This window comes from Gopherus flavomarginatus, chromosome 4 (genome assembly GCF_025201925.1).
Source record: "Gopherus flavomarginatus isolate rGopFla2 chromosome 4, rGopFla2.mat.asm, whole genome shotgun sequence".
Lineage (NCBI taxonomy): Eukaryota > Metazoa > Chordata > Testudines > Testudinidae > Gopherus > Gopherus flavomarginatus.
Window position 1 is genome coordinate 80,107,059 of NC_066620.1, and position 15,787 is coordinate 80,122,845.

The 15,787-nt window shown below is 40.4% G+C and overlaps 1 protein-coding gene and 1 long non-coding RNA gene across 7 annotated transcripts in view; one reads left to right on the plus strand and one right to left on the minus strand.

Moving 5' to 3' along the window:
• The window catches only part of RYR2 (ryanodine receptor 2), a 727,531-nt gene that overhangs the window by 346,624 nt on the left and 365,120 nt on the right, over window positions 1-15,787 (minus strand). For all 6 annotated transcript variants that reach the window (XM_050950348.1, XM_050950346.1, XM_050950344.1 and 3 more), the window contains 5 exons: window positions 8,440-8,558; window positions 8,091-8,224; window positions 6,873-7,114; window positions 3,836-4,028; window positions 1,535-1,751 (listed from right to left, as the gene is read on the minus strand). In XM_050950348.1, coding sequence (XP_050806305.1) covers window positions 1,535-1,751; window positions 3,836-4,028; window positions 6,873-7,114; window positions 8,091-8,224; window positions 8,440-8,558 — 905 coding nt within the window. The remainder of the gene's footprint in view (window positions 1-1,534; window positions 1,752-3,835; window positions 4,029-6,872; window positions 7,115-8,090; window positions 8,225-8,439; window positions 8,559-15,787) is intronic.
• Window positions 1-15,787, plus strand: part of LOC127049568 (uncharacterized) — an 838,950-nt gene that overhangs the window by 335,582 nt on the left and 487,581 nt on the right. The window lies entirely within an intron of this gene.

The following is a 15,787-nucleotide window of genomic DNA, read 5'->3' on the forward strand; positions in this document are numbered from 1 at the left end:
TAATTCTTGTTTGTCCTCCCTTCTGCTGATCCACCTTGCTGCTGCTTCTCTACTCAGTACAGAAAGGGGAGGTAGGAAGCAGGTATGAGTGCAACTGGTGAGATTCAGAGCAGGAGCGGCAATGATCCAGGAGCCTGATGGAGAGATGCAACAGAAAAAGAATTTGCTGCTGAAACCACTCCACTGTATCGGTGATATGAAGCTGCCAAACAAACCTGCAGAAGATTACTCTTTTGGGGCCTACTTTGAAGAACGAGTAGGATTGGGAGGGGACTGTGTAAAAAAAGCCCTGTAAGGGAAATCAAAAATACAAGTCACCCTAGCTCTCCCCCAAATCAGCTCCACTCCTGCTGCAAAAAACAGACCCCAATACATAGTGCTACATTATTAACAAACTTGATATTACATTACTCACCCTTATTACATGACAGGACCCACAAAACAGAAAAGCTATATTTATTAAACATACAATTCTCCAGCAAGCTGTCTCAGAGCCATTAGTTTATAAAAGAGCACTGTCAAAATACGAATGCCTCAGCCTTAGTCTACCTTTAAAGCTGCATATTACATAGTTGGACATGTGCTGTCTGTTTCAGCAGAGGATTTGTTCTCTCATTTTATGGCTGAAAGTTCACTAAAAGTGAACATTTAGGGCCTGATCCTGTACACACTTAAGCCAATGGCAACACTCCCATTCATTTCAGTGGGAGCATGATCAACAGGCAGAGGCCATTCATCCGGTTTTAAGCTGGACAGTCCTGTTTTTGGAAAGGTTTGTCTCTGCCTGGTGGTATTGTGGAGAATGCCATATTGCAGTACTCCATCCCCACTGCTGCGACCTCACATGTCTGGTGTGTGAGAGGACATGGCAGTGGGGGAGAGCCCACATCATTCCAGAAGTGTTGCAAAGGGCAGTATTCTGGGGATGCATCAGTGGCCACTCTAAGGATCAACCCAAATAAACAGACTACTTGTTAGGTGGAGCTAGAAGCACATTTCTCTTTAGTGTTAGCATTCATTTGTCAGCTTTTCTATTTCTCTATGATAAATACAGATATGCAATAATGCAAGTTTAATTTATACTATTTTCTGTCCAATATGAGCCAAACTCTGCTCTGGCAACCCCAGTAAATAAAACAGGGTTAAATGTGGCCCAGTGCATCTAATATGATCACAAGCCTTCACCTTTAAAATATTATATCAATAAAAAGCACAATAATAGAATACTTGAATCATCTCCACAGTTACCACTAATTCAAAGATCACTCTGTTTTACTCTAGTTTCACTTCAGGGATAAAACTACATGTGCTAAGGCTCATGAATGTGAAATAAATAAAATTTCTAGTAAGTAGTAACAAAGTTCTTTACTGTGCCTTTCATGTCCCAGTATTCTCAATGGTTAGCAATAAAATGTACCAAATCAGCACAGAAGGAAAACCCACGTTTGAAACAAGTTGCAAGCTCAAACATGAAGCTAACCTGGGCCTGTAATGTCTATAGTTGAGAAAGAATGTGGTTGTTTGGTTCCCTCACCTGGCTAGTATCTACGGCAACTGGTGTGAAGGCTGCTTGGGATAAAGAGATGGTTGGACCCAATAGGTCTCTTGTACAGCGGTGATCCTGTTTGTATTCTCGGCTATGTTCCACTTTTAGCTTCTCTTTTGGTAGAACAGCTTCAAAGCAAGGCGCATACCCAGGTGGAGGCAGGAATTTGAACTCTCCATGGCGGCCTCCAAGCAGAAAACGTGCCCTGTAAATAGCAGCAGCAATTTATGCAATCATAACACCGCCAGTACAAATCTGTGCTTAGTCTTTCACCCTCAATGGCAATCTAAAACCATCAGTGCTGCAATTTCTTCACTATATTAAACACTTTCCTCTCAAATGTAACCTGCTAATAGGCACTGGAGATTGCGGGGAGGAAGAAGGAACAGTATATAACCAGAAGAGATTGAGCCACTCCACAAACTAATCTCCACCTTTTATCCAAGAGTTTTAGAGAGATGGAGGATAATGGAGAAGAAAGTGAGAGAACCCCAGCTTGCTAAAGATGCCTAGAAGGCAATAACGTTCTTAGCATCCATCCAAAGTTTGGCCACAACCCTGGACACAGATAAATTGCCAATCAGAGATAAAACCAGGCCCAGAACCTTTCCCTCTGGCATCCTTGAAGTTAGGGAGATTTGAAAAATGAGACCCAAAAACTCATTGAAAAATCATTCCATACTCTCTCCAGTAGCATATGAAACCTTCAGAATGCAACACAGAAAACTTATTTTACTTTCAACATTACACGTTTTCCACATTTCCATGTTTTGCAGCTGTACAATGATGCCTTTCATCACTGCGATGCTCTGAGTACAGAGATGAGCATAAATTAGTGATACAAAACAGAGAAATTCATCTCGGTGTAGTGTGATTTGGAAGATACCAAAAAAAAAAGTCAATTAATCCCTACAATGGCTTCAGTAGAGTTGCACAACAGGAGAATGTTGTGTATTCCATTCTATTCTATTCTGGTTTTTATATGGCCCTCATCCCTGTAGTATCTCAACACCTTTCAACAGTCCACTGAGCTATTTGACTAATATCACTCACATATGGTTCTTTCTTTTCTCCTTCTCCTCAAGGAGAAATTGTGGGGGGAGGTTTTTTAAATAGAATTTGTTATATATACATTGTATTATGTGTATATATTAGCAGAAGTAATGTGGAAAAAAGTGAACTTTGCATTTGGAATGAAAGGTATGATCAGCAATGGTTAATTCCTGCAGGAGCAGCTACCAGCAAAGCTTTGGGCTTGCATGGATGAGCTTTAGCCTTGCAGTATGTGGTTCCATTGTGCCTGGGCAATGGGTCTGCGGACAGTAGTCTGGATCCCAAAATGTGAAGCAATCTTTTCAGTATCATGAGCCCAAACCATTGAGTACCCTTGAAGAAGAGGACTAAGACCCTGAATCTGAGTTGCTTTTCTATTGAAAAACTGCACTGTGAGCAGAGTACAGGTTTCATGGCTTAGCGGTAGCCTGTGTTGCTGAAGAGACAAGCTACTGCATTTTGTGCTAGTTGATGTTCCTTGGGGCCCACAACTGCATATGCAGGAAGATAGCATTGCTGTAGTACAGCCAGGAAGTGACATGAGCATGTATAACTGAGGCCAGATTACAGATGCTAGAACATTTTACTGGAAAGACAAGGTAGATAAGGTAATATCCTTTTATCGGACCAACTTCAATTGGAGACATACAAGCTTTTGAGTGTACACAGAGCTCTTTTTCAGGTCCCAAAACAGTCAGCTTTTAGTTTTAGTTAGAACATTTTACTGGTAGACAATGCTATGAGAGCTTAGCATTAGCAAAAAATCCCAGAGTGCATCCAATTGGCAGACAGAATTGACCAATTGTGCTTGTTAATCTTCAACTAACAGAGACTACACTGCCACAGACGCATTATGGAAAGTACATTATTTTGCATTGCAGAAATCAGAAAAATTCATGTACATAAACTGATGTTTTTCTTTTAGTTTGGCTTAAAGGCTGGCCTGGCAGTGAATGCTAGCAATGTGTGTTGTGTTGAAGAATAAGAGGGAGTCAGAAAATGTTTTTAAATCCTAAATGGAGAATATTAGTGAAATACCTGAACACGTTCGCATGCTGACAAATGCCAGGTGCACTATCCCTTCAGGACTCCTTTCGGCTCTTACCTCACTTCACCTTTATGGAACAGGCAATGTGCCAAGAAGGCAGATGTCAGAAAGGGAAATGACGGGGAAGGTAGCAGAGAAATAACTGGGCATGTTCACTAAAAACAGGAAAAACTACAATCAATGCTAACTTTATTCCTGCAGAGAAGCTGACGACTGGAAAGAAGAGACCATCTATGTTAAAATTCTCAAACATCCCTTGAACTGGTTGACCATTTATCCGGAATGAGATGCTTGGGGCACTTAGATCCAAACAGCAGCTGATGACATCATCCGTTCTTAACAAATGTGGATTAGGAGAATTGACTGTCCGTGCAATACAGCCTATGGAAAAAAGGAAATACATTTTGAACAACTTGAGAGAGTCACATAGAAAAGGTTTTACTAAAACCTGAAAAATTTACTTAAAAAAAATTATGAGGTAAACAGATGGAGTACATTTGCCTGGACTCAGAGACATCAATACTAGATTATCAAAGAATTAATAGTAAGCTTGTAATAAAGTGCAGATATGCACCCAATGGCATCTGCAAAAACTATTTTAGTTATTGTGCTTAATGCATCTGGAAATAAATAATGGTCCTGTTTTAAGGCTCAAAAAACCTCACAAAACTGAAATTTTACTCCCATTTACACTACAATTCCAAATTGCAAAAAGTGGGTTAAAACCTGAAAGAGAAAAAATTACATCTTCCAAAAAAATGCCTACATTAGCTGGCCAGGGTCTTACCTGGGCTCTCTAAGGATGCTTCTGAGCCACTGACCAACAGAAGATCAGTATTTCTGACTTTTAGTGCTTGTTGCCAGTTTGAAAATAAAAGTCCTTCATCTCACTATTGAGCATCCAAATACCACAATCACAACAATAGGAGCTTGCATCAAAAATTCCTTCCCTTTATATTGTATGTAAATATTGTTTAATGTATACACTGAACGAACCCAACTCCCCAGAACATTCACTGAAGATGCAACAATGCACGTCACATGCTTGCGTTAGAAATGTATATTATTTTGACTTTTGTTTCAGTTACCAAATTCTAAACGAAATATGAAGAGTGCTGAATACCATAATCCTAAAAAAAAACTTAGATCTTCTCTTCTATTATCAATGAGCCCATGATAGAGTGTGGAGTAAAATATATCAAGACGCTAATCTATAGTATGTCTCATCATCCAAGATAAACATAAATTTGTTTTTTGTAAAGTGATTTGAAGATGTAAAATCAGGAATTATCATTATTAAGGGCCAGAGTGTTTTTACTTTGTAGAGTATTGTACTATTCAGTGTAAATAAAAGATCACATAATCAAGCTCTAAAACAAAAAATAATAAAGATTAGTAAATACTTTTTCATCATAGATGTGTCTGTTACTTTGCTCTGACATCAAGTAACCCTGGAATGTATCATTCTCTCCACCCCTCCATTTAAATAACACATCTCATTGTATTACATATGAAATTCCTAATCCCCAAGAAAAGTCATCAACAGAAGAAATTGGAAGCAAGAAATAACACACTTCTGGCATTTCGTTTATCTATAATGTGAGATATAGGAAGAAATGTGCAAGTGAAAAACCTCTGGAAATGGATTCTAAAAGTAAGACCTATAATTTTTGGAATATATATTTGGGGCAAATCAGTGTATGTATTAAGCACAGAACACCTACAGCTAAACTATATCAGCCACGTAGGGTGTCAAAAAGGGCTAATGTGACCCTTAGTGACATAAACTGAGTAGTAAGTAATAGCAGAAAGGTGATTTGATCTCAGTATGCTTCACTGGTAAAACTGATATTAGAATACTACATACAGTTCTCATCAGAGGTGCAAGTGTAATCCATTCCTTACCAGTGGGAGGAGGGGGCAGATAACAGGAGGCACATGACCTTTCCACATGACCCTGCATGTGACTCCTCCCTGCCCCACTCCCAGCCTGATGCCCCCACGATCCACCCTCCCTTACCCTGGGGATAGGTGGGGCTCTGTCCTCCTCCCTCCCACTGGAGACTTCAAAACCACAGCATCAAAAGGAGCAGAACGTGGGACTGCTGGGCGGCCCCATGCCCGCAGCTCCTCCACTGTGGCTGTACCACCCCAACTCTTCCACGTAGGGTCTCCTTCGTCTGTACAGCAGCCGTGCCAGAATATAGGGCTGGGGGCAGGACTTGGGACAGTACAGCTGCTGGCATGAAGAGCTGCTGGTGTGGGGCCACCCGTTGGCCCCACTTTCTGTTCCTTCCCCAGCTGCAGTTCCCGGGAGAACCCTGTGGTTCAAGGCTCTCCTGGGAACAGTAGTGGGGAAAGGAGCAGAAGGCCGGCAGCTCCTCTGGTGGCTGTATCATTCCCCATCCCTGTCCTCCTCCAGGGCTCCTGCTGTACAGACAGAGCTGGAGGATATGCAGCTCTGTGGAAGGGCCCTGAATCTCAGGGCTTTCCTGGGAACTACAGTGGGGAAAGGAGCAGAACATGGTGCCACTGGGCAGCCCCATGCCGTCAGCTCCTTTGGCACAACTGTACCGCCCCCAACTCTCTCACACAGTCTCTCCTCCGTCTGTACAGCAGCCCCGCCGGAAGACAGGGCTGGGCGTGGTACAGCTGCTCCTTTCCTTTTTACACAAAGAATACTTTTAAAATGTATGATACAAAAGTTTTCTTACTACATATTCAAACAAATTCAATATGCATCACATACAGAGATTGGACAGGCCAGTATGCTTACATAAGTTCCCATTGTCTGGCTTTAACTAAAATCAGTATCTCAAAGAAACCCTCCAAAAATCTATATGACCGAAATCTCTCATGTTGGTCTTATAATATCACAGAGGGATTAGAAATTCAGTCTACCACTGCGAGAATGCTTGTCAGACTTCATTTTCTGTACCTTTGAAGTTTTAAAGCAAAGCTTTGGAGTGCACTGTTTAAAAAAACAAAAGCCTTAGGTGAAACCAAATTCCATCTATAAATTGCATTGTTTTGAATAAAACCGTCTTGTAGATTAGAGTAGTCAATTTAAAAATCTCCAGGATGGGATTCTGAATTTTACCCCAAACGGAATCCCCTCCTAGCATTCATCTACATACATGATTTTTTTTGATGCTGCTAGATACCACAGACTTCCTGGAAATGGCTGTTCCACATCCCTTTATCGAGAAATTAAAAATGCTTTACCTGACCACAGATGAAGACCATCAAATCCATAAGAGTACAGGTCATCGCCAACACCATTTCCACCCCATTCTTCACCTCCCCCAGGGTATGGTGAATAGCCCTCTGTTGAAGCCCAGCCCACTCGAACATGAGTTGCTTCTGCTGTAACAAAGGGCTCCACGTAGTCCACCATAAGCTCATAGTACCATTTTCTGTATTGGGCGGAGCCTTCGCTGATCCCAAGGAAGATATTGGGTCTCATGCTTAAAACAAAGGGGAAAAATGGTTAGCCATAAAAACAGATCAGAAGAACATGTTACAGTAGTTAGACTTCTTTTTCTCAGTTTGTGTTTACCACTTATTGTATGTCTTGTTTCATTAAAAGTGAAGAACAAAATTAAATTCCTCAAAATTTCTGGTGGAAAAGCTTCCCATACAGTTCAATCAAAATTGTAATTTCCTGCAATTAAACCAGCACTACTAATCAAATACCTATAATAATACTTTGCACTTAAGTACAGTAGAATCTTGGGAATAGTGGTTGTTCGTAACTCTGAACAAAACATTATGGTTGTTCAGAAGTTCATTCATAGATTTTAAGGCCAGAAGGGACCCTTGTGATCATCTAGTCTGACCTCCTGTGTAACACAGGCCATAGAACTTTACCCAATAATTTCATATCATGTCCACAAATTCTGTTTGAGCTAGAGCCTGTGGTGATGGGGTTTTTTTGTTTTGTTTTGTTTTTAAGGAAAGCATCCAACCTTGATTTTAAAAGACTTTTTAAAAAAGTCTGTTATCACATTATCATCATTCACATTCTTATATTTACATTTTTTCTCCCAGTCAATGATTAAATGACTTTCTTGCTGGGTATAGGACCCTTTACTTGAAAGGCCAAATTCTCTCCTGCACAAGCATATGCTCAGTGCAGGAATGGGGGTGTATCAGGGAGCCATTTAGAGCACCCTGATTCTCAAGCTAACACTGCCCCAGAATTAAGTTTAGGGTTGTTTCTACTTAAGACGGCTGGCTATCATCCCTGTTCTGATTTTTATGGATATAATTTATCAAAGCCATAATATGCCAGTTAATGCATTGTCTTCAGAAAAATTCACAGATTCCTGTGGTGCAGTTAAATAGATTTTTCTCTTAATGACTGCAGATATCGTCTTAGCACAAGAACTCAAATTCCTTTTGCTTTGCTGATCTATATTTAAGTAAATATTTTTCTTTTACCTGCTCACATGATTCACAAGGCGTGTCTGTAGGAGGAGATCTCTTCCTGGTAGGAGATTGTCACAGATTAGATGTTGATTAGACCGCACAGCTACTCCATGGCATACACAGAGAGAGCACAAGACATCTAAAACCTATAAAAGAAATTAAGTTCTTTTCACTGTAATTTTCTTTTCATATTAGAACATTAATAATCAGCATGGACTACTGAAAGGAACTGTATTGATACCCCATCCCTTTGAATGAAATACACATCTTACACATTAAACCATTTGGAATTTCACTTTTACAGATAACATGCTTTTCTTATTCACTGCAGTTCATCTATTCATAGAAGTATCTTGCGCACCTTATAGTTTCTTCCATGTTTGTCCAAAAGACAGATAATTGATTTAATATGTCCTTCCTTAATAATGTTTAGAGCTTCTGGACTTTCCACCAACACACAGTGCAAAACCTCCAGAATTCCTGAGAAAGTAAAAAAATAGTAATCATGTATTGATTATATAATATCACTAGCTGAAAGCCTGTACTATTGCCCCAGTGAAATCTGTAGAGTCATGTGATGCGAAAGTGACTGCTGGACAAAAATATTAGGCAACAAGCATACGAATGCAAAACATGTAAAAATTGCAATTTGATAATGTGCATGTGACAACTTTGGTTCACTTCACCTAACTCAAACATACCAACCTCTCTTCCAGTTGTTTGGACCTGAAGCACCATTTCCCTGACTCCCCCACTCTCCAGCTGCTCTGGGGTTTCTCATCTGCCCAGGTCCCAGCAGCACAACTTCCCAAATTCCCCCTCCCCCCGCCCACATCATACTGCCCCGGGCCCTCTCTCTCCTATCGGTATTGCATGAAGGCAGGACTGTGACAGGGCAGGTTTGTATCATCAGCACCAGGGCTCTAGCACAGAGTTCTGCCCACATGGCCCCTTCTGAAGACTGTAAGAACAGAGAAGCTTTTTGAGTCTTCACTAAAATCCTGTGATTTGTGAACAGTTTGTGAGAGCTCGCAACACTGCGTTCCCCTGACTGCTTGGAGGGGACTCCCCTTACCCACCACTACCCCCAGGCTGGGGGAGCTGCTGTTCTACCCGCTCTATCTCCCATCCCCACCACTATCCTCTGTGCCCTCTCCTGCCCAAATAACAGCACCCCATTCCCCTGCAACATCATCAGCCTCCTGGTCCTCCCCAGCATCCAACTCTCCCTTATTATCCCCATTCACCTTTCACAGAGTCTCTACTGCTCCTCACTTTCCCTCTGTAGTACATCAGTGATAGTGTGCCAGCCATTGTGTGTGGTAGGATGGCTTCAGTCCCATTGAAAACAGTGGGAGGAGGCACCCAACCTCATTAAGGGCAGCCTCATTTCGACATGCGAATAGACTGTAGGGAAACAGCAGGTACTTGCTGGCTTCAGGCCCATTGACCATACCAGGAGACTGTCTGTCCAGTCACCCTCATACAACCAATAAAATTGCTGCATGCACATCAGCTGTCAAGTAAGGGTGATAATTAGTTGACCTACTTCCAATATCACAAAGGTCTAGAACTCTCGGCATGGCGCAGATAAATACTTTATACTTGTGTGGTGTACGGTAATTCATAAAGTCAAGGTGACTGAGAAATTAAAAAAATTGGACAGTAACAGACTGAAAACCAGCTACGATTCAACCAGTTGATATTCTGAACAAAAGAGCTCTCAACCATGCTTGTAGCAGTTTCCATCACTTCACACTGACTTAGACAGTTTAGGCTTCAGAGTGACACAGAGTGACATCCCAGTAATCGTATTATATAGATTACTACACATGGGCTTCACTGCACACTGCATTTGCCCAGTAACAGACAAAGTTTTAATATTGGTGCCTTCAACAGTATACAGTGAACAAATAAAATAAAAGAATATTATGTTGATATTGTTACTGGCAGGCTTAGCAGACAAGTGGATTTAGGGGAAAGGTTAAGAGAACAGTAGTATATTGCAATTCACTTTGATCTCTGCAGATATATTTGATAATTATTGTTCACAAGCTTAAAATATGAGAGAAATCCTGGCCTCACTGAAGTCAATGGCAAAACTCCCACCAACTTCAAAAGGGCCAAAATTTCACCCTACGTATGTACTACATACATAACACACAAACACTGTCTCTGTGTGTGTTTATATTTCCCCCCAGGATAATATTGTCTGAAATATGTAAAAATAGCTATGTATTTCAGTCACACTAACAATGCACTAAAACTGGAACTTTGAATCCTGCCCATTGCTGCAGGAGAGGCAGAGGTGAGATTCCTAACACAGTGACCCAGTGTATGTCACTGTTTTGGAGGGAACATTCTCACAGCCAGAGCAAAACATCCTGAAGCACTTCATGCTCTCTGTGTATATCACAGCTAAGCAGGGACTGAAAGCTGTTGTTGTTTAAGGAGCAAACCAATAGAATCAGCATGAAATTGAGACACACAAAGAACTAAGAACCACTAAATCACCTGCAGCCTCCCAATTACATGTAATTATCATCCCAATAAACCAGCAGTCATTGCCATTACGAATCATTAGACTTAAATCGGTTCCCTACAATGGTGCAGTAAGACAAGATCCCATGTGTACTGGGTCCAGGCACCATTGCTTCAGGAGGCCTCCAAATTTGGCAGCCACAAGCATCACATATGCAGTTAATTGCTACCAACCGCTGCTGTTGCTGCCACTAGAAGAAACAAGTCACAGCAAAGAAAAGGAGGGCTGAGAAGCAGTTTTGACCGAGCAGTTACACAAGGTGCAGTGTTAGTCCTGTCATGTCTCTTGTGACCTTCTGCCTCTCCCACACCCCTTGTCTCCAAGAACACATCCTGACTCTCTGGGTGAGATACATGCTCCATGCCTTGCTCTTTTCCTGTAGGATGGCATCTATTCCCTCTCTTCTATGGAAGGAAGTATCAGCCAGTACTTCTCTGCAACACTCAGCTGCATTAGAGATGTTGGATCTTTCCTGTTAGTACATGGAGTGAAGGGAGGAATAAACCATCAACTACTACCTCAGAACCCGGAGCATCTATCACACCAAGCATCAGAGAGGAAAAGGACAGAAATCCCCCATCTTCTTGCAGATAGGAATGGAGGATGTATTTGCTGACCTCCCAGACACTAGAAATGAAGGATATTCTCATTCGCTAGTGTGTCAGGAGGAAGGGGAAATGCCTGTCACCACTCCCCCCTGCAGCTAAAAGGGCAGAGATACACTCTCACTCTTCTCAGCAGCTGGGAGGAAGAAAAGCAAAAATAACATCACTCCCATCAATCAGAACTCCTAACCCCACAAAGGTTGGGGTCCTCAGTGCACATGATGGACAGTGTGTAGGAAATGAGTTAGAGGACACTTACTAAAGAATAAGGATAAAAATAAATACTGTTCATCTGACGTATTCATTACACTTCATCTGTCATGCACGCTGAAGTCCTGAAACAAATCCCATGCAAGTGAATGAGATTTTTAACACTGACTGCTGTGGGCCTAGGATCAGGCCCTGACTAAAGAAGAAATTATAGCATGTGATCATGACATTGAAGACTAGAGCATGAGGGAGAAACCGAACAACTGTCCTCAGCATATAAAATCTAGAACAAGTTTCTGTCAAAACTCGGCAAGCTCGCTAGCGTTTGCCAGAGGGATGTAGAGAACTGTGACTTTATGAACATGTTTTTATTATTGAGTTCCAATTGACTCACAATAAAAACACAATCTGGACACACAAAAGAAGAATTCTTCAAGTGACAAAAGGTTAACTCTGATTTATTGATGTGAATTTTGTTACTGTTGTGAGAAACAGAATATCCAGATGAGAGAAAAGAAGCAATTTAAAGCAAGGCTATTACACCAACCCTCCAGTAAGGATGGGGACAGCAAAACAAATTGAATACAACATGCTGACATCTTTTAATGAGAAAAATAAATGCTTTGGTGGACAATCCAAGAAACAACAGAACATAGTCTGGCGTGCAATAAGCTGTTTGCAGGAACTCAAGGAATCTAAAAAAAATACTCTAAACTACCTAACAAAACAAAAAATAGCAAATATCTAAAGAGAACAAATCATTATAGGATTTACAGAATGCCACATTATGCAAAGTAATTAGTGTTTCTGAAAATAAAATGAAAAAAGAGGAAAAATTTAAATACAGCAGGCCTGGAAAGAATTAATAGTAATTAGTATATTTCAAGTGGCCTTAAAATGAACCCACTTGCATTAGCTAACCAACCTTTTCATGTACGAAACAAATATGGAATAATATAAGCATAATTCAGGAATCCATTATGATAAAGAAATCTATGCTCTCTATAAAAATACCATAAAGTTCCCTTCTAGAGGAGCTGCAATAATGTCTCTAGAATATTTGTATGATCAAAGCTAAATAACTTAATGCTATTAATAGCTTTACTGTAGGAATAAGCCACAACAGGTATGTGTTGGTAGGCTATTGATACATGCTTCTTTGTGACATATAAAATGGAAGTCCCAAAACCTCCAAGAAATCCATCAGTATCTAAATCCTGGTGTGGTTGATTGCTTTTAGAGAATGCTACAGTTTTAATTTTAAAATAAAACACTTTTCATTGGTTTTATTGGGGGAAGATGTGTAGGTAGTGCAATGTATCATCCTACTATGAAAAATAAATGCTAGTAGAAAGATAAAACAATTGCAAATAAATGATTATGGATAACTTTTATTCATTTTTTTTTAATAAAAAGGTTTTTTTTGCTTCCACAGACTCCCAGCTCCACTCATTTATCCTCAATGAGCTAGGGCTGCTCTGTCTGTAGCAATCTATAGCGCAATAACCAATTTCAGCGCATTTGATATTGAAAGCCCAGATTAGTTTTATTCCACATAAAGTGTGAGCTAATAATTGTCACTGGGATTTTCACGGACTTCAGTGAGAACTGGATCAAGTCCATAGTAATGCTGAACAGCCAGCCAAGCTCACTGAATAGAGGAGGGTAAATCTTAGGGCCAAGAGCAACCACTCCTCTTAGAATGGAGTCCTAGTCACTGCACTATTAAGCCTGGAAATATCAATGCACGACAGTCAGTACATTCCAACACAGTATTAATTCGGACACATCTCACTGCCTCACTATAGTGTACATTTAACATCACGAACAGTAATCCAACAGTACTTCACACGTCATGAGATCCAGTATTACTAAGTTAGGGTTACTGTGGCAACCATAACTTTTGAATTTCCAGGCTTGTGTGATAGAACAACACTAAGATTATGAATTTAATCATAATATTTAGGGTTTATTTTCCAAGATTTTGGTTTGTTTTTAATACAGTAAAAAAAGCCTATGCTGAAGAAGTAAACGATGTGGAAGGAGCAAGTATTATCTCCTAGACTCCATTTCCAAACCAACCAGCCACTCCTCTCTATCCATCACACGTTATCACTGTAGCAACTGAGCCCTGGATATCAAACAGAGAGAAAACCCTACAGATGCAGATGCTCTCCTGGCAGCCATATCCTCCCATGGACAAGTGCCCTGCATTCTTGGACAACGTCTCTGAATGTGCAACTTGATCACACATTGATTGACATATACCTATTTGTTCATGGTAAACCAACTGGGCCTGTCCCTCTCTCCTCGGAGCCACCTAACAGTGATCCAGTCAAGTAAAATGTGTTTACTGCTATGAGTTCCTCTAACAGAAACAATGGATACAAAACATCACACAGATTTGAAACCAAAGATGTTTCTTCTTTTACATGATCTCTTCATCCACACAAGCAACAGTGGGATGTGGAGGGTTTTAATTATAAATGCTGGCAGGAGATTCTATCTTAGTGGGTCAACATGAAGTGGAAAAAGAAGCCTGAAGACTAGCAGATAATTTCAGTCAGATGCAGTAATCCCTACTGTATGAAATTTGAGACAACTAGAATAAAAATAATTGTTTTTCATGTGTGTCTTTAAAAAAGATTTCTCCATTATTTACTCAAAAAATCATCTCTGCTGTTTCCTGGAGACCATCATTTAGAAGATTAACAGATTTTCAGTCATTTTCAGTTTGCACTTTAGACGTTTATCCAGTATGCTACTGTTTCTTTAAATTTTCAGAAGGCTTGGTTAATATCAGCTGGAGTTTATTCTAGAGTGAGACACTACACTTGTTTTAATTTATGCTCTGAAGAGACAGAATATTTGCATTTTCCACTCTGTTTCTTCTGTGATGTCTCAGTGCTAAAAAGGTCCAATCCCAAACACCTTCTCACTCACACAAATTCTTATCTTATAATTTTGCTTCAGTAATGAACTCCAGGTCAGGACAAAAATAAGGAATGGTTTCCTGGTACTGGTTTCTGTTTTCTTCAGTCCTGGTTTAATTTTTATCTAGTTTTAGCCTAGATTTTTATATATATATATGTTTGACTTTCATTATCAGTTTCCAATTCTACAGCATTCAAGAATCTGAAAAAGTTTTAGAAACATTAATGAAGTAAGCTGCACAACACTCCCAAATGGCAGGTAAATAAGTATTATCATGAGGACACTGAGGCACAGAATAGTTACATGACCTTCCCATCATACAAAGCAAATCACTGGCAGAGTGAGTAAAGGCACTAGAAACTGCTGCCTCTCAGTCTTGCACTCTAACCACAAGTCCACAGTCCTAGCAGAAACACCCTCTTCCAGGGCTAATTGCCATCCAATGGAATTTTGCTAGCAGCATTATTCTGGATACAACAAGATTGTTTTTAGTATACAATTTTTCCATTTAAGACAATATTCAGACTGAAGATGGGACAGAAATGAAGGCTAGCTTATTAAGCAGTGTATGTCATCATAAGAACATGACACCAGCGCTCAATGATCTGCATTCCACACATGGAATTTAAGGTTTGGGGTTTTTTTAAGTATCTATAAAGCTCTAAAATACTGGGTCACAAGATGGACTGGAGTGCCCAAGGGGACAGTCTGTAACTCTATGGTAGGACTGTTACAGCGATCAGGAGTTCACATTTGTTACAGGGTTGGTGAAATCTAATTATAGAATGCACAACCAGTTTGGGGTGTCTACTGTGATTCTGACCGTCTTCCCTGAGGCTGGCACTCATGATCATGAACCACTTCAGACAGCATGAAAGTTGGAATTTCTGTTTTTCCACTTTTCTATAAGTTTTAGAAGAATGATCAGGAGACTAAAAACTGGGTTTTCCTGGCTGGCTTTACCCTATATGTACAGATCATGTCCTTTATAAAAAGGGTTTTTTTTATGTTTTTCTGCAGCTTTTTGGTGGGTTAGCTATTTTGTATGCACAATAAGGTCAGTTCAGATATAAGATACTGTGTTTCATTTTAGCTGGTCACTTTCCTTAGCAGAAGGCTATGAAATCATAAAGCATGCATCTTATAGCACTGTAGGACAGAGGTTTTTAAATGGGATCGCACAGAATATATTTAGGAGTGGGGGACAAACTTTAGGGAAAAAATCATACTATGCACATTCTGAGTTAGGTTGCCAGAGAGTGGCGGCTGCTGGCCAGGCGCTCCACTCTGAAGGCAGCACCACCACTAGCAGTAGTGGAGAAGTAAGGGTGGCATGGTATGGTATTATCACTCTGACTTCTCCGAGCTGGGCACCCAGCCAGCAGCTGCCGCTCTCCCCTCTGCCTTCAGAGCTGGAC